The 24,290-nt window shown below is 36.2% G+C and overlaps 2 protein-coding genes across 2 annotated transcripts; both read right to left on the bottom strand.

Moving 5' to 3' along the window:
* Positions 1 to 10,040: 10,040 nt before the first annotated feature.
* LOC115982689 (WAT1-related protein At3g28050-like) lies at positions 10,041 to 20,313 on the bottom strand. Its single transcript, XM_031105365.1, has 7 exons — positions 19,574 to 20,313; positions 19,395 to 19,460; positions 19,170 to 19,283; positions 18,438 to 18,672; positions 18,193 to 18,351; positions 17,934 to 18,085; positions 10,041 to 10,312 (listed from the first exon to the last, which is right to left on the bottom strand). Exons 1-7 carry the CDS (start codon positions 19,744 to 19,746, stop codon positions 10,159 to 10,161), a joined length of 1,053 nt encoding a protein of 350 aa, XP_030961225.1. The 5' UTR covers positions 19,747 to 20,313; the 3' UTR covers positions 10,041 to 10,158.
* A 95-nt stretch (positions 20,314 to 20,408) lies between these two features.
* LOC115982688 (WAT1-related protein At3g28050-like) lies at positions 20,409 to 24,290 on the bottom strand. Its single transcript, XM_031105364.1, has 7 exons — positions 24,019 to 24,290; positions 23,854 to 23,919; positions 23,596 to 23,709; positions 21,378 to 21,612; positions 21,105 to 21,263; positions 20,807 to 20,958; positions 20,409 to 20,704 (listed from the first exon to the last, which is right to left on the bottom strand). The coding sequence occupies exons 1-7, from the start codon at positions 24,189 to 24,191 to the stop codon at positions 20,551 to 20,553; spliced, it is 1,053 nt and encodes a 350-aa protein (XP_030961224.1). The 5' UTR covers positions 24,192 to 24,290; the 3' UTR covers positions 20,409 to 20,550.

Here is a 24,290-nt window from a genome sequence, read left to right as displayed (position 1 = left end):
ATCTCCATATCCATTCTATCGGAACATAACATCAATCACCATTTCCACTTGTCCCAACACGTTACCTAAAAAAATTCAGACAATTTCAAGAATAAATTCTTACTTAGTTTATGAACAGTTTGTATAATGTTTAACTCTTTTTTTAAGGTACAGTTACATTTTTAAAGCCTAATAAATTAATGAAAATAAACTCCCCAAACAAGGATAAAGGTTTTTTTTTTTTTTTTTCAAGTTGTTAAAGATGTCACGCAAAATCCAACTATATTCTGTCGTGGAGTGTGCATGGGTTGGAATGGGTCGGGTTGAGAGGATTTTTTGACCCAACCTAACATGGTGGGTAAAAAAAAATTCAATCTAACCCAACCCATAACATAAGCCCAACCCAACCCACATGGGTTGGGTTGAATCCATGGGTTAAACAAATTTTTTTATTATTATTATTAAATTGAGTAAAAAAAATATAAATATAAATATATTAAAAAAAATCTAAAGATTAGTATCAATGTAACAGGCAAACAACACTAATAACTAAACAACAATAATAATTTACTAGGGTTTATGTGAACTAATTGCTTTTATATAAGATAGGAAAAGCTGGTTATTTTAAAAATTTTATTAATTATATAATATTATATATATATATATATATTTATATATTAAATATATGGGTGGGTCGGGTTGGGTTTGGTGGGTTTGAAATTTTATAACCCAAGCCAACCCACCAAGGCCTAAAAACCAACCCAACCCGACAGGTGGGTCGGGTCGGGTTGGTTTTGGCGGCTTAGCGGGTTGGCTACACACCCCTAGACGTAAGTGTTGAGTTAAACCATGTAATTTATGCATCCTCTCTCTCTCTCATGCATTCTAACAATAATCATCCATTAATAAAAATATATATTAGTTAGATTATATTACACATGATTTTAACCCTTTTGTTTTTTTTCTTGTTAAATAACCTTTTGTTACGATACTTTGAATTATTACATTACACTATGAATTTTTATAATATTAAATTTTGAATTATATTTTCTCGAAACTTTTGGTAGAAGAAAGGACACGTAGATATAGTTCGTCACTTCGTTGTATTTTAAGTTTTTCAATTAAATTCAATCATCATCAATTGATCATATAATTGTAATAGTTAATGTAATAGAAATAGTATTATCTTTTCAACTGTAATTAATTAACTTCAAGGAATAGGATGGAAGGGTTAATATAAACTCAAAATATCTGTGATATTCTCTGGACAGCCATCATAAAGACTGTCGGACCCATCTTTATCTTATCTCCTTTGTAGTGACATTGATGCTCGTACCATTAGGTGGTTATTCTATACTTATACATTGCAGATATTTCTTGGAGGATAGGGACAATTATTTGAGAAATCTCCATTAAATCTCAGCGGAGTCTTGATTCTTGTAACATTGTAAGTTTTGTAATTAACGTTATTCTATTTCATCATCTTCGTACCGTGTAGAATGTGATAGGGGTACCCTTTTTCACCAATCGATTGCGAAAAATTAAAACAAAAGGAAAAAAGTGTTATGTGATGTCCTTGATGGATGGTATCATTGACTGGAAGTGGGGAGTGGGGACCTAAAAAGGAAGAAAACTTACATGCAACAAGAAAAGCAACTGTTAAGGTAGTCCTGGAGCACTGTTTTGGGCCCTCACAAAAGGGATTAGCTCCACACATTTGTTCAACCATGAGGCCCACACTGTTTGTGTAAATTTTTCCCCAACAATAATGGCACAAATGGGACCGAGAAGAATCACGCCAACAAAAAATATAATCTCTAAAAGATTAAAATTTTCTATTCCGTACTGCAATCTCTTTGCCAATTTCCATTTCAGAAGACTATTTTATTTGAAATTTAAAATCATGTAGAAGGTTTTTTTTTTTTTTTTTTTGGACAGAAATCATGTAGGAGTTGAAGATGAATAACATATGCTAAATTTGTTTGTGACATTCATAATCGATAATGTTTGGAATAGTTTATCTAGCATTTTGTTAAAAATATTGTAGATAAAAAGTAAAAGTTAAATAAAATATGTGGAAGCCAGTTAATCAGGAGGTACTGTTAAGACTGTACTAACTAGGCCTATAGCCCAATCTGAGAACATTAGCTAATCTGAGGATGTCCAGATAAGATTATAAGGGGAAAAGGAATAAAGAGAAAAGTAGAGATAATATGAGATAAGTCCAACGAATGTCCGAGGAGAAAAGTTATCTCGGCAACAAGAGTCCGAGGTCAGTAAGAGTGTCGTATCATCACAAACTTTCTTTGAATTTACATCACAACTAAGAGTTGGACGTTAGACAAGGGGTAAGAAAGGAGAAGGCTAATAAATATCTTCAAAAAGCTGCTACCTCCGCATTAAATGCTTCTCAACTAACTCTCTGGCTGCATTAATGTGGAGGTGATGCCTGAACAGTGGTCAAGCAGCCTTACAGCTACTAATTGATGGTTCTGGGAGGTGTTAGATGGGACAGGAAAAAGTTTCCAGAATCTAACCTACACGTGTATGGTAGGGATGATACTAAGATTGTAGTATATAGCATGGGAAGATGTACTAAAAAAGGGATCGGAGAAGAAATCAAGCAATTTTGAGGATAAGACTGTGAACTCTTGTAACTTTGTTGATCAACAAGACAATATAATATAAGCTCTTCAGGCCACTCCGATGAAAAACTTTCTCATCTTACTTGTATTTAATAGCCTTAAATTAGCAAATTTTATCATTTTTCTTCTGGAGTAGATCTAGTTTTTCATCCACACTCTACAAATTTATTGTTTGGGCTTCTTGAGCTAAAACCCAATCCTATATTGGGTCCAATCCAATTTCAGTCCTTACAAAATAAATAGGTGATTCACATGCGATCCAAAAATAGTAGGAGAAATAAATAAAAATTAAATAAAATAAGTAAATGATCATTTGGAACTCACAAATAGTATAAAATAAAATAAACAATAAGCTGGTTTATAAGTATATCCCAATCGAGCAAAATATCATATGATACTTTAGGTTCAACTTAGTGCTTATATCTTCATGTTTGCCTGGAATCAGTTTATAAGTTCAGGATTTAGCTTTTAGATTTTATGTATAACTTTTTAAAACTTTAATTTTTTCTACTTTTTACTTTTATTTATTATTTATACCAAAGTATAGATATACTTTAGCACACTTTAAACAAAAGATTTTTAGTAAAAAACTAGATAAGCAGTTCTCAAGCTAATTATATGTTTGGCATCTAATACCTCACTTTTAGTTCCAAATGGCAAAAAATTATTGATGCTAGTTGTAATTCCCTTTTTCTTCATTCTTAGATAATCATTTGTTTTCCCACTAAGGAAGGTGAAATATGGCAATACTAGCTTTTCGAATGTAATAATAATAACCATAACTTGTGTTAAACCAGAACCAGTGAACAAAAGGATAGCTAGAATAGCAGATTCTGAGTCATATTCTCCTTTCCTTCATCGTACTCTCCAATCTTTTGGAGCTTCATATTGGAGAGTATATTACATTAATTAATAAATAACTTGCTAGTGGAATGACTACTTTACCCATGATTTAATTAGTTGTTTAGTTAGAAAAAAAAAAAAAAAAAATTGGGACAATTGGTCTTTTTAAATTCTATCCTTTGTTGACACTTTATAATGAATTATTGATTCAAGTAAAGCGAATTGGAATGATGGTGTAGCTTGTAGGTTGCGCATGCGTTGGTATTTTGGAGGCAAGTGTTCTCATGCTCTTTTTCTTGAGGTGATATCTCACGTAATGATGTAACATATGACCTACTTACATTATATGTGAATCGATATATATATATATATATATTTTTTAATGTGAATATATACATATAGGAATAGTATATGTTCTTTTTTTTTTCTTTTCTTTTTTAATTATTCGTAGATAGGAGATGTAATATTTAAAATGTTTCTATTAGAAACACTAAAAAAAAATATATCAATTGAGTTATAAAGGTCAAGCCCATATAAAAGCTATTTTTATATAATAATAATTATAATAATACTTTTTTGTCTAAACACGTTCTTGGAGACTCATTGTTTTGTTTAAAAAAAATAAATAAATAAAGTACATATTATTAAATTCTATCTCTACTTTAGGAGATAGAAATTGAAAAAAAAATGTAATTATAATTTTGTAATTGTCAAAATAATGATGTTTTATAATTATAAAAATAGATCTCACTTTTCAAAAAATTAAAAAAAAAAAAAAAGGGTAAACTACATATTTGGTCCCTATCCTTTACATCATATTTCAATTTAGTCCCTAACTTTTTAATTGTGTCAATTTGGTCTTTAACCTTTCAATATTTTGTCAATTTAGTATTTGTTATTATCTCTTGGATGAAAATTGCTGACGTGACAAACAAAAAAAAAAAAAATTTATTGCCACATTGACTACTACCAAGACAAACATGTCAGCATAATCTAAAATAATCTTAAAAAAAAAAAAAAAAACAATGAGTAATATTTGGGACCAAAATCCCTAACTCACAAAGGTGTTTGGTATATGCACTTAAAAACATGTGTTTTGTTGTTTAAAAACATGTGTGAAAATACGTGTGGATAAAAAACATGTTGGTCTTTAACCTTTCAATATTGTGTCAATTTAGTATTTGTTATTATCTCTTGGATGAAAATTGCTGACGTGACAAACAAAAAAAAAAAAATTTATTGCCACATTAACTGCTACCAAGACAAACATGTCAGCATAATCTAAAATAATCTAAAAAATAAAAAAAATAAAAAAACAATGAGTAATATTTGGGATCAAAATCCCTAACTCACAAAGGTGTTTGGTACATACACTTAAAAATATGTGTTTTGTTGTTTGAAAACATGTGTGGAAATATGTATGGATAAAAAAGTGTGTGTGAAAATACATGTAATGTTGTTTAAAAACTGAAATTTGTTATTTGAAATGGTATACCAAACACTCCCGGAATTTGTTAGACACCTTGGGGATTGAAATCCCTAGTCCCACTAAGAGCACGAAGAGGTAGGTAGTCTCACACTAACAGTGACCCACTTAGTTTACAGCGGGCTAGTGGCGAACTTAGCATCAACGGTGAGAAGATTGAGAGGTGGAGGTCGATGAGTTTTGAGAAGATTTTGTAAACTCTCGTATGATGGGTGCAGACTTCTTTTACAACGAGTGAAGTTCGTTAATAGTTTGAGTCTTAACGGGAGGCACATTGTCATCGACTCATTGTTCCAAACTTAAAATATTTTATTTGCTCAAAAAAAAAAAAAAACTTGAAATATTTATGTTATTCTTGTCAAGATATTTAACTGAATCTCTTGACAAAAGAATAACAAAAATATTGTGGGATTTGCTAGAAGTGTTAAGTTAGTTTCAGTATTTATATTTTTTTCAATTTGATTTCTATCAGGTCTTTCACTTAGGAGTGTAGTGGGCAACTAATTAAGTCTTTGTTTTATCTTTTAGATGTTGTGGAGTCCTTTTGATTTTTATCTAGAAATTAGAAAAAGTTTTGGTTGTCAAAAATACTGAAGCTCTGTTATGGTTCAGGGTCAAAGAAACAAAAAGGCCCAAAAAAAAAAAAAAAACATAAGTCAGAGAGAGAGGTTTCATCAAAGATTGTGAGCATGAAATGAAAATGGAGAAAGAAAATAAAAATGCTACTGATATATGAAACAGAAATATGAATAGATCTAGTGACCATCAACGAGTAGTGGCTTGAGCCTTGAGTCTTTAGAGAGAGAGAGAGGTTTCCCCAAATTTTCAACGTGTAATTTTTTTAATATTTAATGAAGCCCAGGTGGCAGGTTATGTGGCAAAAAAAAAATTTTAATAAGACCATATCATATTTTTTTCATCCACCATTTAACGACTCGGACCTTTTTGAAATAATATTAAAAGGTTAGAGACTATATTAATACATTCCAAAAGTTAGGAACCAAATTGATAAACAACATAAAAATTAAAGTCCAAATATGTAGTTTACCAAAAAAGAAAATATCATTAATACCATCAAATATCAAATATTATTAAGTCATATGCTTCCTTTTTTTTTCCCTTTATTTTAAAATTTTATCACATTCTATTATTATTTTGTCAACTATAATAAATTTAATAGTTTTTTTTTTTTGGCGTTGTGCACCATATGACAATGTGCATTTCATGCACACCAAGCTGGCATGAAACAAAATTTGGATTTTTGAGTTTGTGAAATATGCTTATATATCAATCACTATGGCATAGATTTTTAAAATTCTTAAATACATATAGTTTGTTCAAATCACACTCTTGTTGTCTTTCAGTTTTTTCTATAAATAAAATGCTAAAGATTACAAATTTTTGCTAGAAAAACTATTTAAATATTGGAGAAAACTAATAACAAGTGCAACACAAATCAACATCTTTCCTTACTCCAAAGGTTAAACATGCAATTTAGTAAGTACACACTTACAGAAATCAATATTTGGCATAAATTCTATATACTTAGAGAGCAATTTGTGAAACGAAAAGCAGAGAAATAAATAAGAGAATAAGATTAGAGAGACGAAGAGAAAGGTATTAGAGATGAAAACTGAATATCATCTACAAATCAAAATCTAAACATTCGAAATACATTAAGACTAATATGGAGTATACCAATCCGAACGCAAAAATACAAAATATTGGCATTAATCTCAAAATAATACTAACAATCATTTTTAAGCAATTTAAAAAAATCAATAGTCGGTATAAATTATATATATAAAGACAATAATCTGTAAAATGAAATGAAATAATAAAAAATCAGAGAATAAGAGGAGATAGTGTAAATTAAAAACATAAATGTAAAGCTGAAACCTAACACAATTTTTGAGCTAGCTGCTAAAGAGTGACAAAGAGAGAACATATTTAAATATGAAAATATGAAGAAAGGAAAAAACTTATTACCAATAAAGTGGGGGTGAGGAAGGTGATGAGAAGGTTGGGAGGAGGAATAGACATTGTATGTTTAAGTAATTGAAACAAATGTAATTATAAGTTTGTAATTGTCAAAATAATGATATTTTATAATTATAAAAATAAGCCTCACTCTTCTAAAAAAAAGTATCATTAATACCCAAAATAAATATAAAGAATATATATAAGCATTAGGAAATTTCCATATACATTTTCATAAAAAAAAAAAAAAAATTCTTTTTTTTCCTAATTATTATACGTTTAATTATGGACCCAAAATAAAAAATATTAACTCTTTTGCTATAGGTGTATAGGTTTAAATTAGATGTAGGGTATATTACAAAGTTAGTCTCTATCCTTTATATCATTTATCAATTTGATTTCCAACATTTCAATTGTCTTAATTTAGTCCTTAACATTTTTAGTACCATATCAATTTGGTTCCTACTATTATTCTTTAGATGGAAAAAAATCTGATGTATCATATTGAAAATAAAAAATTATTTTTAATGCTATGTCAGATAAAAAAAAAAAAAAAAAACCCTAAAATTCACATTCACATGCGAGACGGACATCATTACTTCATAAACTTAATAGAACAAACCTGTATTTCACCCAGTGACCCATCTTTCTTTTTCCAAGAGTGTAAAACCAAAGTTGCTGCTGGAATTCTTAACTCACCTCTAGTTTGTGCCTTTTTTTACCGAATAAAACTTAGAAATTGAATGCATTCGGACTTATATAGGAAGACTAAAATGATTGAATTCTATGCTAATTTATTGCAGTGATTCCCAATATGCGTATGGAAATGTCATGAACAATTGGATGCTCAGGAAACATCTCATATAATGTGAAAAAAGTATGACTGGGCATTCCAAATGAAGAAAAATAATAGAGGGGTGACAATAATAAAGAAAAAAGTCTCGCCAACAGCCACCAAACCCACAAGAGAGAGAAATCATGAAATAGGGATTTTACAACTTCAGATCTTGAGGTTTATGAGTGTGAGGATGAGCGGAGAAGAGATGAAGATGTGTACTAACGAGTGAGAGAAAGAATTAGGGATTTTAGTATTTGACAAATTTTAGATCGTTTCAGGGAAGGGTAATCCGACCCACAAATGCAAATTTTGCTCTTTTTTATTTTTTATTTTTTTTAAGGAAAAAAAAAATTCTAAAGTGGCAGTATTGTTGGCAATTAATGTGGTATAAAAAAACAATTTTTTATTATTCCGCTAAGCACATCACACTTTTCCATGAAAGAGATAACAATATAGACCAAATTGACACGACTCTAAAAATGTTAGGGATCAAATTGAGATAATTGAAAGATTAAGGATCAAATTGAAAAATTGTGCAAAGGATAGGAACTAACTTTGTAATCTACCCTTATATGCATTAAAAAAGTGGGGAAAAAAAACCAATTAAAGGAGACATTTAAGGGACATATTGACATGTACAAATAATTTTTTTAACACATGGTGTTGTTTGTACATGTAATACTAACTAAATGTAGGAAAGTGCCACATATTATTGCAATATGCTTTGAAAATGAATACATGTTATCATAGAATGCATTTACTAGTTTGGGAAACCAAATTTTATAATATACTAGTCGTAAACCCATGTAATGCGTGGGAATATATAATTATTTTGTAATGTGGAATAATGTATACTTTATTTTCTAAAATTTACTGAAGATAATTTGTTTTCCTTATAAATTAAACTATTTCTAAAAGTATATTTCATCTCGTTATCTCTACAAATATATCATTCTATTATGTTGGGTGTTTTTTTTTTTTTTTTTTTTGAGAAATTTGGGTGTGTTTGATTGGTATTATTCTTTTTGGAAGTGGTCTATATTCTTCAAACTTTTGGTATAGTGTGTTATGTTTTCCTATTTTATGGGTACAGCCAAACTTTTTTAAGCTTCAAATTAATGGTTCAAATTTCTCATTCGCTTAAAAAAATTATCATAATACTCAAATCTCATCACAAATTTAGAATTGATATTACTCAAAAAATTGAAAGACACATTCGAATACATAGACATGTAGATTGTATTTTGATTATAAACTCAAATTTTGACTTCCAAAATATCTAAAAATGTATAGTTGTAAACACAAAATTATGCAAGACATGATATGTAATTGAATAACATTATATCATTATATATTATATAATGTCATAGGATTACATCTACCAATTAAAGAGAAGAAAAGAAAAAAGATAACCAAATTAAAAGATAACCAAAGTAGAGTTCAACACAAAATTCATCAACCTAAAGTAAAGATACAATAAAGAATTAAAAATCCACTGAAAGGAAATATATATATATATATATATATAGAGAGAGAGAGAGAGAGAGAGAGAGAGAGAGAGAGAGAGAGAGAGAATTTTCTTTTTGTGTGGGCAAAATATGGACCGAATGAAAAAGAAAATAGCAAATTTTTATAGTAAATAAAATTGGGAGAAGAATAGTCCAAATAAAAGGAAAATGAAGGGTTGAAGGAGTTGTAAGGGTAAGGTATAGAGTAGTGGGGATATAAAAATGTAAAAGCGAATGGAAAATATTGAAAGAAGTGTAATTATAAAGTAAGAGAAAGTGTTAGAAATAGGTGAATGATGTGGCACAACAGAAGCGTAGCAACAATAAATATTACTTTTTAGCTTTTTGATATATAGATTATAGATTGATATAGATTTTTTTTTTAATGGAATTTCAACCTATGACATTTGCTTCTAATGATTGTACTCTTTATTATCAGACCAAGATACCAATCGGTTTTTTGTGTAATGGGAATTGAATCTCAAATCTTTTATTCAACCATTAAAAATTTTATCAGTTAAGATAACTGGATCCCACTAAATTGATATAGATTGAATATGTATACACAAACAAATTTTATATAAATTTTATTTCTTTCTTTGTCATTGTGTTTGAACCTCTGAGCATTTTTTAAAAGAAAAGCTAGAGATATAATCAAGAGACTTTTGTCCCTTCATCAGTATTGATTTATCATCTTCAACACCAATTTGGCATCTCATTTTAGAGGGAGTCCATATTCAATCTTATCTTAAGCTATGAAGTCATGCATGATATCCTCCTTCCACTTTAATTTAAACAATTGATCTCAAAATTGACATGGCTTGTCAAATAATGACTTCACAGTACTTTCCCAATCACTTTTTTTTGGTTGCATATCTTCTAAATTCTCATGCTTTTGTTCTGAAGAAGTGGGACTTTAGAAGCGAATGACCCAAGGTCAGAAATTCCTGTATCCTCCACGCTTTTCTCTTCTTGGGCTTTACCCCAAATCACAGAATAAAACCCAGTAGCTATTACAGCCGCTCCAACCACACTGCAGAACAAAGATTACATGTTATTGAATTATGATGTAATTATTCTCTTAAAAGATGTTAAAGCCATAGTAACGTGTAATGAACCAAGGAAAAATTCTAGCCAAATTTGCTAATAAAATTCAAATTAACTCAATATATGCCCAATGTGGGACTGGGTATACTTAAAAATACACATTTTCAATGACTAAACATAGAAAAGTTTCCCATATTATACTTGCACAAAAATACTTCAACTTTACTAAAATTTAATTTTTTATTATTAAGAGTATACTGCTTATTTTGTTAAAATGTATCATAATATATAAAAATTAAATTATCAAAATTAATATTTTAGTTCTTTGTTTTATTATTTATATTAAACATCAACGTTTTCATGTTTCTATTATAATCTTGAAAGTTTTTTTTCTCTATTTTCAGTTTTTTCATTTCAATTTTTTACCCGTATTTTTGCAATTTACTTTTAAAAATCTTGAGTTGAATGAAACACATAAATATCTTGTACCGTACATATATTATTCAGTACATTACTAACTATTGTTAAAACTACTAACAATTTTTTTTTTTTTTTAATAAAAAACTTATATAGTGACATGATAATAAATATAATGTGTGTCACTTCAGCAACATAATTGTAAGGACGCGTTTCGTGGCGGACCGTAACAGTGTCGGGTTCGCTCGTGAAAAGGCCCCTAACAATATCATTTGTAGAGCGTGGATTTGGAAGGCTAGGCCTTGGTTGACAGGCGGTGGGCTTTTCGTGGTATTCATACAAGTTTCGGTTTTCCTTCACCCCTGGAGTCTTTCTCCTGGAGGTGGGCTGGGAGGCCATGGTTTCTGGCCATTTTTCCCAACCCCCCCTCTTGGTGCACCTTCCTTTTTATTATGTAGTCCGTCTTGGCTGATCCTGACCCTCCACTTGTAGGTCAGGCAGGAGCTTGTTTCGGTATCCATCCCATCAGCTGTCCCGTCTAACTTTCTATTAGTTGCATGGATCGACGTTTGCACCGCCCAAACGTCTTTTCTCATTAACCAGCTCTGGGTATTGGCAGGTGCATTTACTGAAGGGGGTGGGACGCACTTTCCCTGGTCCGAGTTCACACCCTGCTTCCCTATGGGCCCCATTCCGTTCACATCCCTTTGAGGGGGCTGTTTGGGGACTGCCTACACCAAGGTGTTGGTCTTCCTGTTGAAGCTATGGAATGCCGAGGACAGGGTAAGTTCTCAGCCGTTCCCCTTGCTACCTCGGCCACTGAGCATTCGTCTTCGGCAAGGTACCTCCTCGGCACGGGCCCTGGGCCCAGATAGAGTTTGGGCCGGACTGCAGAACTCTCGGACCCACAATAGCCCCTCAAAATCCTGCTATCCGTCCCCTCGGACGGATAGGAGGGTTTTGATGACATCATGGATCTGCCAATGCCTATCAATCCTTGTCATCTAGCGATTCCCGAGGTTTTTCACCTGCCCAAGGCACGTTCCTAGAGCCGTTGGAAGGCGAAACGTGGCCTCATTAAATACGGGCGGCTTGGTGCTTCCCACGTTCAACGGTGTGATGGAAATCGAACGGCGGTGATCTCCTGGCTTCTTTGGGCGGGAAAAAGGGCGTGCAGTTTACCCTAGAAAGTATAAGAGATTTTTTGGAGATGGATCCGTCTCTCTATTTCTGTACTTAAGAGTTTTAGTGCGTGTATCCAGGGTTCATCCGAACTTCCGCCCAAATTCAAGTCTATCTCAAGCACATATAGCCCATCCGAAGCGTAATTCTCTTTTTATGTAAGTTCCCTACCTCTATTAACTCACGTTTTTTCTTTTCTGGATTTATTTCTCTTTGCCTCCCTTTCTTTTCCGTCGCGGGTTAGGTTTGTTTTAGTGAATGGCGAAGGCGGCTAAATTGAGATTGAGGAAGTTGGTCGATACTGAAGAGGCGATGAATAAGTTCATCGTTGATTATAGGATTCCCCCCAACGTAAGTCTGGAACACTGTAAGATGGGGGAATGGCACATTAAGAGGGGAACGGGCGCGGTTGTAATTCCCGTCCTCGCCTTTGTGGAGGGAGGTATGAGAATCCCTATGGGACCAGTGACAAGGGGTTACCTCAGGCATTTCCGTCTAGCCCCTACCCAGTGCGCCGGCAACGTTCTTAGGATTTTGGGTTGTGTGGACGCTTTAAACGAGAAGATGGGTTTAAGACTGACCCACCATGATGTAAACTGGTGCTATAACCTCCAAAAATTGAAAGGAAAGACCTACTACATGAGGTCGAGGGATGATAGGATTCGGTTGATCCAGTGCCTCCCTGATTCCAACAAGGGACTGAATAAGGATTTTCTTATCGTCTCTGGGGAGTGGCACGATGGCGATCCATGCCCCGTAGTAGAAGGAGAACCAGGTGGGGTATTAGGAATGGCAGAGGGATAACCCTTTAAATCGTTCTAACCTAACTTCCTTCGATAACTGATTACACATATATGTTTGTTGCTTTTGTAGATGAACGCGCCTATAAACGGCATTTTCATTTAGTCAACCGGGCAGACTTGGAAACCGTTTTACAAGCGGCAGTTTTTGTGAATGACAGTGATGGCCAAGTTCGTGCAGCTCACAAAATACTAGGGTACCCTCCGGTTCAGAAGTCGTTCAGGGACGCGAAGCACGTGATCAGTGCCCGCCGTCCTTGGCTTCCAAAGATTACAGTGGTAGAGAAGGGGTTTTTGATCTCGCAGGAGCCAGCTGTCCCCAAGAACATCCCCCTGGCGGGCCCCTCTTCGTCTCATCAAGCAGCAGAGGACGAGGGTGAACCAGATCAGCCGGAGGAAGGGTTCGGGGTATTTGACTTAGTCTACCAATCCGAGGACCCTCCGGGTGACCTAGGTGACCCAGCCTTGTCCGAGGCGGAATTATCATTAATAGGCACCTCTTCTCAAGCTGAGATGGGAGTCAAAAGAATACCTTTAACCCCCCTTCTCCAACTCCTCGAGGACCAACCAGGGACGGATACCCAAGAGGCACCACAATCCAATGCTCCTCCCCCTCCAGCTCGGCCCCTCACAATCCAAACCAGGTCGTCCTCCACCAAGTCCCAACCACAATCCAACCGTTACGAATCTCCCACCTCCTCCCAACCAGCTCGGTCTCCTCGACCTGAAGGTGCTGATTCCAAGAGAAAGAGGAGCCCCAAGGGCAAGGACATCGTGGATGAGAGAAAATCCCACCCTTCTAAGGAGAAGGACGAGACTCCGCCCACAAAGCAACTGAAGATCGGATTCCAAGGCAGAGGCAAAGGATCCGCAGTTCAAACCTCTCAAGGAAAAGGAAAAGGAATTGATTCCCAATCCCTACCGAGCGCTTGGCTTCCTGCCCCAATGCTTCACGGGGGTCCATTGCTGGAAACTGCTTCTCTGAGGGACCTTGGGGACGGCGAGGGTGGATACGTGGCAGACGCATTAGGGAGAACCATGTTACTCCCTAATGACATGGAAGAGCTGAAGAGAATGAGGATGCAGGAGGTTTTTCTCAGTACTAAGAGATACTTGGGCATGGTAAGATTTCTTGGAACCTAACACTTTACTAATTCTCATCACCAGTTTGTCACTTACTACACGTTCATCTTTCTTGACAGACTCTCCAGGCGACCTATAGGATGGAGGACGAAGTGCATGAGAGGAGTAAGGTGGCCGAGAACGAACGCAAGAGGCGTATAACGGCCTCAAAGACTCTCGAAGCTTCTGAGAAGGAACTTGCCAAAGTCAAGGATGACTTAACGATGACTACTCGCGAGAGGGATAACGTCTCGGCGGGCCTTGCTAGCGCCCAAAAACAGGCCAAGGACCAAACCAAGCGCGCAGTTGAAGCCGAGGACCAGCTGCAAATAGCCAAAACCCTGATCGAGGATTTAAATAAGCAGCTGGCCACGGCTCTGCACGAGAAATGAGTGGCAGAGTATGCCCGTGATGAAGCCGTAAGGGCAAAGCAAGAGGCCGAGTTTGCCAGGAATGAGGCGGAGGCTGCCAAGAATACGGCCGAGGACGATGGTTACAACATGGGAGTAGCCGAAACCCAGGCCACCCTTAAGGCGCAGATCCCTGGTGTGTGTAGGTTTTATTGCTCCCAGGTTTGGGAGGAAGCATTGAAGCGAGCTGGAGTGGATGCCTTGTCTGATTTGTGGAAGGCGGAGAGCATATTCTACCCGGCGGCCATCCGTGAGGCCACTTCGACCAGCCCCATGGCTACGCGTGATCAACCCGAGGAAGAGATCCCCCCGTTGGAAGACTTGCAGGCCAGCGGTTCTTCTAGCAAGGCACCCAAAGAAGGAGTACTTCAGGATGTGACAGTGATATCCCAGCACACAGATTCTGAGGTACCTAAAGAGGTTGCTGAGCCCGTGGTTGGCATTCAGGTGCCCAATACAGAGGAACCCACCACACTTGCGGAGCCGCCACAGGCCACTTCCCTTGCTGTGGTTCCCTAGAGTACCAGTGTTGCTCCTGTTCAGCCTTCCCCAGAAGGGACCATTCTTCCAGGCACCGAAGCTGAATCTGCTCCCATCTCCAAAAATGTTACCGACAAAAAAGCAGAAAAGTAGAAACCTTCGTTGGGCTTTTTGTATTCACTTCTATTTGAACGATTAACTTGTTCCTTTTCCTTTCACAAACTTCCTAATTTATTGACGGTTTACAAGCATTTGAACCTGTATATATGAAATTTTGTTCTTCCTTTTTCCTTCTGATTACATTGTTAACCGCCCTCGTTGATGCGCACTATTTGCTTACGAACTCTGCGCTGATTTATTTTACTATGTACAGATAGCTATGTATGTAATACATTTATCATCATGTTCCCCGAACCCTAATTTATTTGCGCCCACAGAGGCCTTAGATTTATTCCTAACCTTCGTCTCACGAAGATATAAGCACCATTTTTAACGTTACGCATAATAGCTAAAACCTGCTTAGTGCCTGGTTTTCTTCATCTAAGTAGTTGGTTTCCCCATAGGCTTGAGTCCGAGGACCATGTAATGCCTTGGTTCTGTCCAAAACCTAGTTTTCATTACATCCAGATAGTTGGTTTCCCCTGAGGCTTGGGTCCGAGGACCATGCAATGCCTTGGTTCTGTCCAAAACCTATGAGTTGGTCCGAGGACCATGCAATGCCTTGGTTCTGTCCAAAACCTAGTTTTCATTACATCCAGGTAGTTGGTTTCCCCAGAGGCTTGGGTCCGAGGACCATGCAATGCCTTGGTTCTGTCCAAAACCTAGTTTTCATTACATCCAGGTAGTTGGTTTCCCCAGAGGCTTGAGTCCGGGACCATGCAATGCCTTGGTTCTGTCCAAAACCTAGTTTTCATTACATCCAGGTAGTTGGTTTCCCCTGAGGCTTGGGTCCGAGGACCATGCAATGCCTTGGTTCTGTCCAAAACCTAGTTTTCATTACATCCAGGTAGTTGGTTTCCCCTGAGGCTTGGGTCCGAGGACCATGCAATGCCTTGGTTCTGTCCAAAACCTAGTTTTCATTACATCCAGGTAGTTGGTTTCCCCAGAGGCTTGAGTCCGGGGACCATGCAATGCCTTGGTTCTGTCCACAACCTAGTTTTCATTACATCCAGGTAGTTGGTTTTGCCTGAGGCTTGGGTCCGAGGACCATGCAATGCCTTGGTTCTGTCCAAAACCTAGTTTTCATTACATCCAGGTAGTTGGTTTCCCCTGAGGCTTGGGTCCGAGGACCATGCAATGCCTTGGTTCTGTCCAAAACCTAGTTTTCCCTACATCCAGGTAGTTGGTTTCCCCTGAGGCTTGAGTCCGGTGGACCATGCAATGCCTTGGTTCTGTCCAAAACCTAGTTTTCCCTACATCCAGGTAGTTGGTTTCCCCTGAGGCTTGAGTCCGGTGGACCATGCAATGCCTTGGTTCTGTCCAAAATCTAGTTTTCCCTACATCCAGGTAGTTGGTTTCCCCTGAGGCTTGAGTCCGGTGGACCATGCAATGCCTTGGTTCTGTCCAAAACCTAGTTTTCCCTACATCCAGGTAGTTGGTTTCCCCTGAGGCTTAAGTCCGGTGGACTATGCAATGCCTTGGTTCTGTCCAAAACCTAGTTTTCTCTTTGTGCGGGATCTTGGCCTTAGGGGAGTTAGCTCCTCAGCCGAGCCCCTAGAGTTTATCCATACGGTTAACGTTACAAAGTGCCTAGTTTGCTCTTTACGGGGGACCTTGGCCTTAAGGGAGTTAGCTCCTCAACCAAGCCCCTAATCAAGAAACGTAGTTCCTAACGGAACTTTATACTAGAATTTTATAACCAGCGGTTAGATATAACGAAGAAACTCTACCGACCCACTTCCTATACCAACACACAAGCCCTCCCCACAGACGGCGCCAATTGTAAGGACGCGTTTCGTGGCGGACCGTAACAGTGTCGGGTTCGCTCGTGAAAAGGCCCCTAACAATATCATTTGTAGAGCGTGGGTTTGGAAGGCTAGGCCTTGGTTGACAGGCGGTGGGCTTTTCGTGGTATTCATACAAGTTTCGGTTTTCCTTCACCCCTGGAGTCTTTCTCCTGGAGGTGGGCTGGGAGGCCATGGTTTCTGGCCATTTTTCCCAACCCCCCCTCTTGGCGCACCTTCCTTTTTATTATGTAGTCCGTCTTGGCTGATCCTGACCCTCCACTTGTAGGTCAGGCAGGAGCTTGTTTCGGTATCCATCCCATCAGCTGTCCCGTCTAACTTTCTATTAGTTGCATGGATCGACGTTTGCACCGCCCAAACGTCTTTTCTCATTAACCAGCTCTGGGTATTGGCAGGTGCATTTACTGAAGGGGGTGGGATGCACTTTCCCTGGTCCGAGTTCACACCTTGCTTCCCTATGGGCCCCATTCCGTTCACATCCCTTTGAGGGGGCTGTTTGGGGACTGCCTACACCAAGGTGTTGGTCTTCCTGTTGAAACTATGGAATGCCGAGGACAGGGTAAGTTCTCAGCCGTTCCCCTCGCTACCTCGGCAACTGAGCATTCGTCTTCGGCAAGGTACCTCCTCGGCACGGGCCCTGGGCCCAGATAGAGTTTGGGCCGGACTGCAGAACTCTCGGACTCACAATAATAAATACTAGCCACATCGCACGTGCAAATTTTTCATTCATTCATTCCAATTTAAGGTTTACATGTTTTCTCATTAATGTTATGCATTTAAAATTTAGAAGTGGATAAAGTAATTTAAAAATCAATAGAAGAGTGGCCATATTTTTTAGGTAATATTTTAATGGGAGTTAAAGTTGTATTTTTATCGGATTATTCTTTAGTTTTATTTCTACTTAAACATAGAAGTGTAGGGGCATTTTTGAACAAAAAAAAAAATGAGGAATCAAAACAAAAGAATCCTCTTAAATAATAGTATAGATATAGATAGTTTAGAATTACCTTTTTGTGATTATTGTAATACATACATTAGATTATAGGACTTTCGTATTTTGCTTTTAAGGACACCCTTTTTGTGACCGGTAATACAAGTTTATAGGGCTTGTGTATTTTGCTTTCAAGGATTTCCCGATCATTGATCCAAACGCCTAAAAGTTAAGTCCTTGACGAAAGGACAATTCTAAACATACCCATCTAAGAATTGACAAACTGATTTGAGTATAATACCTTCCAAGATAAAGAGTATCCCCGAGAAAAGCAACCCCCATGACAAGTGCAATGACAATTCCAAGGGGCTTAAACAATGAGACATAAACAGGCCCCTTCTTGTTACATGCCCATGTGTGAACAACACTTCGAATTGCTATCCCAAAGAGTGCCTAGAGATAGAGGAACAAGCAAGGTCATTAAATCTTGGAAATGAAGTGGAAAGAAAGAGCAAAACTTTAGTCCTAGAGCAAAGTTTGGGACTTCTCTATGCTCTTACCGAGTACCCTATAGCTATCAACTCAATATCAGGCCTTAGTCGCCAAGCATTCGGGTCTTTCTCCGCAACCAAAGAGACAGAGGCAATTTGGATGGTCACAATAATGCAACAAATGAGTGTTTGCATCAGCACTGCGGGGTAGTCCTTCATGATCCAGGTCTTTGTATATGAAAAAACAAAATAAGTTTCAATTTTAAGGGTTTTTGTTTATTTTTAATGACACATAATGGCTGCAAGGATTTTACCTGAACAATTAACAAAAGTGCAAAACAAAAGCATGCAGCTACTAGGAGAAGGCCTCCAATGAGCCAGTCAGATTGCACTGATGCATGAAGCTCATGATGTAAATTATGCGGTGATGCAGCAAATGTGATTGGCGGTCCTTTGTACAATGTCACCATTAATGCCCCTGCAATTGAGACCATGGTACCAATAGACTTGGCCAGGCTGCTTCTGAGTCTAAAGTCTAGCTTTTCCATTCTAAAATCACATTTGATTCAATTCTTAAATAAGTTTGCAAAAGAAAATTGAGAATTTCAATATTATATCTTATATTTGAAGCATTTTATAGTTAATTAGGATATCTGTTTTCATAGTTTGGTATATAGCAACTACAAAGCTTTAAGTTTGGTTGCTGTGTCAGTTTGGATAAGCTTTTTGCTTAAAGTTGGCTTGTTTATAATCTAAAAGTTGACAAAATTATAGTTGTACCTAGACAAGTGAATCTTAACAACTAACCTACAAGTATTTTCGCACCAAAAACAAGAGTAAATATTAGATACTCATGGAATATAGATAACATGGTACTTCACAGCTCACACCAATAAATTCAAAACAGCTAAGACTAGAATGAACTTTCTCATATTAATTTATAAGCTTATGTTATATTTTTATATTAAATTACTTACATTTATTGGTGTGAATACTCTTGAACATCTAATAATTTTTCTAATATATAAAAAATATAGGAGACTAACCGGGATAAGATGGCAAGAATGAAAGTAAATGCTGGAGTTAGATCAGTCATGGCTGAGGCTAAAGTGGGAGAGCTGTACCCTATCCCAAAATACATAAACGACTGCACACAGCAACTAAAAAAAAACCACGTTTCAAAGTCACATGAATGCGCACATAGGCACACATGCATATATGTACCTATCATATCAGTATATCACTAGCATCAGCATATTAAACGAGTATACCTGAGCACACCAAGGAGGAACATTCTACAAAAGATGGAGAATGTAAGTCGAGGACAAGTTCTTTTTCTGTAAATCAAATGGAGTAACTAGAGGATTCAGGTTCTCAAAAAAGCCTTGGTAATTGTTAGAATTGATGAATTAGTACAAAAAGATGATTAACTATATATGTATAAGTGAACCTGTAAAAGATGAGAGATGATGAAAGAAGGAACAAGATAGCGAGGGCGTTAGAGTACACAATGAAAACAAAGTTACTCATCCCTTTTCTCATGGCTGCTTTGCTTAATGTTGTTAAGCCCACCTCAAAAAACTCTACTGCCACCATTATTGCTGTCACACCTAAACTCCACATTCTCTCTTTTCTGTGTGTGTTTTTGCAATGAACAATAACACTTACAAACACTCAATGGAGGGTTGGGATAATGTGTGGTGATAGGGAAAGAGCACCCAGCCATCATTCAATATTTATAATATTTGCCAACTAACAGGGGCCACTGTTCCATCATCACAATACATTTGGAGAAAAACTATGATATTCTGTGGGATGTGCTTCTGTACTTTTCCTTGATTTTTCTTTTGTGTGGGTGACGTGTGAAGGAAAACCCTCCGGCTTATGTTGCATTAATAAATAACATCCAAAAGTAATAAATATCTTTGTTTTTTCAATGTCACAATTGTAGTGTGCCCCACTTCCATAGAAAACTTCTTGGTCTTATTGAAATCATTTCTCATTCTGGGCTTTAATGGGAACAAGACACTTCATCTACCAGACTTGAAGGCACCAATCAAATAAGAAATTGAATACTTTCTTGAACTCAAATTTGGTAAGATAAGGTTGATATATTTGATTAATGTTGCTTATTTGTGACATATTAACCAATAATTTTTACTCTTTAATTTTCCTATGGATTACCTAGTTCTGGTACACTTAGATCTTGAAAAGACCATATCAAAGCTCTTGATATTTTAGGCGTCTCAAAAAGACTATATCAAAGCTCTTGATATTTTAAGAAATTCATCAAATTTCGTTTTAAAGTTTCCATTATAGATAAATATATACACATGGTTGTTGATTGTATCTTTCACCACACTTCAACTTCAGTGAAAAAACATCATTCAAAGCTATAGCTGGTTTTTAATTTATTGTGCAAGTGTCCTAGATATCCAAGCCTTTGTTTTCCAAAAGAGGAACTTTAGCAGAAGATGACTCAAAGCTACAAATTCCTCTGTTTTCAATGGTCTTCTCTTCCTGTGCTTGCCCCCATATCACAGCATAAAACCCAAGAGCTATTACAGTTGCTCCTATCAAACTGCACAGCAATAAAATTGAATCATAATCATAATAGTCCTTAATATTCCAGGACAGTAGCATAGCTTCACAGAATTACTATATTGAGATATAAGAATTATACCTTCCAAGATAGAGAGTATCCCCAAGAAAAGTAACACCCATTACAAGTGCAATAACCATCCCTAGAGGACTAAATAATGCAACAAAGACAGGACCCTTCTTGCGACATGCCCATGTAGCAACAACATTTCGTGCAGCTACCAGGAAAACGGCCTACAAACAAGTTATTGGAAAACCAAAGGGTAAGCTATAATGAGTGACAAGATACAACAACTACCAAGTCTTAGTCCCAAAATTTTGGGATCTACGTGATAGAATGACAAGCCTAAAGTAAAGCATGTCGCCTTCATCATGCTTACCGAATAGCCTATAGCTATCAACTCCATATTAGACCTTAATCTCCAAACTTTTGGGTCTTTCTCTGCAACTAGAGCCACCAAGGCAGATTGGAAGGTCGCAAAAAAGCCAGCAATAAGTGTTACAATCAACTCTGCAGGATACTCTCTAATAATCCAGGTCTAGATATGTACATTTGAAAAAAAGGGGAAAAAAAAATTCGAGTCAATTTTCTGAGATATAATGTCTGCAACATGTACAGTAAGAGGGGACTAGAATGTTTAAACCAGTTTTACCTGGACAATAAACAATATTGAAAGACATAAGCTACCAATGGCAAGGAGAAAGCCTCCAAGGACCCAATTTGATTGCAGTGACAGAAGAACCTCACTGGGTTGACCCTTGGATGATAAAGCATTTATGATAGGCAGGCCTTTGTACAAAGTCACAATTAATGCACCTATAATGGATACCATGGCGCCAATACACTTAGCAAGACTGCTTTGGGTTTTCAAGTCCAGCTTTTCCATCCTACAACCACCATTTCATTCAAGTTTTATTATTCACATCTTTTGAAAGAGTTTTAACGTTTTAGTTCATCATCTATGGTAATATATCTTAGTGTACAGAGGTTATTCTCCATATCAGCCTTTTGATCTCCATGTTAAAGTTAGTTCACCTGTGCCTACATATCAGTGATGTTTTCTATATTTCAATTCTCAATGCTAAAGATTGTGGAAAACACCCAAAACTGAACAACAGTAAGAACTGCAAAAACACAAAGTTTAACTTGATTCAACTAAATTGCCCTTGTCTGCAACAAATCCATTATCAATAATATAAATTACAAATTTTCAAATTTAACTCTCAAACTTAAGAACAACTAGCATAAACGCATGATTAAACTGTCTTCAATTCTGACACAATAAAAAATTATACTATCACCTTTTATTAATATGGATTTATCTTTTTAATTTTCTTCTTACACCAATCTGGGATTTCAATCTTATGCAGGAACTGTTATGCCTCATAGGGAGGACTTAACAAATCTCTACTTCATAAGCAGGTATCTTGACTAGTACTCATCAAACACCTTAATTTTTATTGTAGCTATTCTCATAAGTCATACCTCTACATTGCACATCATTATATACTGTAACAGAACCTTCAACATAAGTCCTGTAAATATCAAACTAATCTCTATATCAACATATGTGAAATGAGGGGGTAAATCCAAATCCATGAAGTTTCAATCAAAACCAAACATTTAGTAACCATAAAAAGTGTCACTGTCATCATTATCCTCTCCACATGCTACAACAATCACTGCATCCACAGAATTCTAACTACCATAATTAGTTTTAAACTCCTTCAAATGTTTGAATGATTGATGATTTCATGTCATTGATATCCTATCTTGATCTAGACTTTGAATATGACTTCCCCTATTAAAACTTTTCACACTTGACATACTCCTATCATAATTTAATTTAGACTTTAAGTCTTTAACACAAAGGCTCCAAGTTCAAAATTATTCTCTCTTTTCCGGCCAACAGTGCAGGTGTATTAAACAAAGTGGAAGCGAGATTAACAATAGCAAGCACCACATGACAAAGTTTAATGCCTGGGGGCCAAATTAATTAGGTACAAACAAAATCACCATCAATAATATGGATGACAAATTTCAACTCTAACTTTCAAACTTTACACACACTACCCAGGACATCCAGTAATATTTTTACATTAACTTACAAGTTACAACAGCACAAAATTTTATCTTTCAACTCTCACATAGTATCAAAAACTATTGAGATTACCATTCCTAATTTCCTACCATATGACTTCTTCTCTTCTTTACTAATGTGTGGGATTACCGCTGTTATATGAAAATTACTACACTGCCTTATTTTTATTTTTATCAATAAAGGAAAAAAAAAAAAAAAAAAAAAAAAAAAAAAACCTTTTAAACTTACCATCTAACTCAACACTAATTGTAAACACCAATAATTAACTTTAGAAGAGTATATTTTAGAATCCTAAATATTCATATTGGAAATCCAAAGGATAGTTTTGACTTTGGTATCAACATTGTCAAATAAAAATCTTTGTTCCAATGTGTGTATTGTTCTATAATCTACCAATCACGGTATGAGACACGTCTCTTCTTCTTTTTCTTTTTTTCTTTTTTTAAATTTGACATATGACATACTATAATTGATACAATATAAAGTGGAACAATTTTATTGGGACATAAGATTTTTTGTTGGTCCTCCAAAATTTTTTGGAGGTGAAAAATACAAGGCAAAATCCAGTAATATTCACCATCACACATGAGATATGAAATTGTGGGGAAGAATCTAAGTCTATTAATGCTAAAAACAAAAGTATCCCCATTTTTTGGGTTAATAACAGAAATGAACCAGCCCAAATTCAGGTGGCATATTCTAAATGGTAAATGCCACTGGTGAGCGAGGCTTTTAGTCATTGAGCACTTTGAACAGAGAGGAGACCCACCTGGAGATGAGGGCAAGTATGAAAGTAAAAGCTGGAGTCAGGTCAACCATTGCTGAGGCCAAAGTTGGAGAGCTGTACCTTATACCAGTAAACATGAAGCTCTGCACACAGCAACTATAAAACCCACCAAAAATCATGATTGATTATAGATAAGTGTAAGCCTGTACACATTTTAGAAACCCATTTATAGTACCAAAAACAAAAATGGAAACCCATTTATATCTTATCACTATAATCTAAATAAAACAAGAAAAGAACCTTAGCAGGCCAAGAAGAAAGATTCTACAGACTAATGAAACTGTCAGTGGAGGAAGACTTCTTTTTCTGCAAATTAACCAAAGTGATGAGAAAAAAGATGTTTATATAGAAAGTATGGCAAGGTAGTTGTTGAATTGAACAGTTGGAGCAGATGAATATGAAAACCTGTAAAAGATGAAGGAAGCTAGAAGAAGAACGAAGATGGCAAGGCCATTTGAGTAAACCACAAAAACAAAGTTACTCATCCCTTTACTCATGGCTGCTTTTAGCATAGTGTTGAAGCCCACCTCAAGGAACTGGACTGCCACCATGGCTGTTGTTACTCCCAAGCCCTTCATCTCTCTCTCTCTCTCTCTCTCTCTCCCTTTGTGCTACTGTTCAAACACGGTGTTTAAAGGTAAAAGCCTCCTGCCTCAATGGTTTTTTTTTTTTTTTTT

This window comes from Quercus lobata, chromosome 3 (assembly GCF_001633185.2).
Source record: "Quercus lobata isolate SW786 chromosome 3, ValleyOak3.0 Primary Assembly, whole genome shotgun sequence".
NCBI classification, from domain to species: Eukaryota; Viridiplantae; Streptophyta; class Magnoliopsida; order Fagales; family Fagaceae; genus Quercus; species Quercus lobata.
The sequence above is the reverse complement of the archived record's forward strand: the minus strand, read 5'-3'. Positions and strand labels throughout refer to the sequence as shown.

Coding starts and splice junctions, on each gene's coding strand:
- LOC115982689 (XM_031105365.1), bottom strand. CDS start 19,746: ATGTGGAGTTTAGGTGTGACAGCAATAATGGTGGCAGTAGAGTTTTTT. Junction 19,461..19,573: donor TCATCTCTCATCTTTTACAG/GTTCACTTATAC, acceptor TTTGATTTACAG/AAAAAGAACTTGTCCTCGAC. Junction 18,673..19,169: donor ATTCTTGCCATCTTATCCCG/GTTAGTCTCCTA, acceptor ATGTGATTTTAG/AATGGAAAAGCTAGACTTTA.
- LOC115982688 (XM_031105364.1), bottom strand. CDS start 24,191: ATGAAGGGCTTGGGAGTAACAACAGCCATGGTGGCAGTCCAGTTCCTT. Junction 23,920..24,018: donor GCTTCCTTCATCTTTTACAG/GTTTTCATATTC, acceptor GTTAATTTGCAG/AAAAAGAAGTCTTCCTCCAC. Junction 20,959..21,104: donor TGATAGCTATAGGCTATTCG/GTAAGCATGATG, acceptor ACTTGTTTGTAG/GCCGTTTTCCTGGTAGCTGC.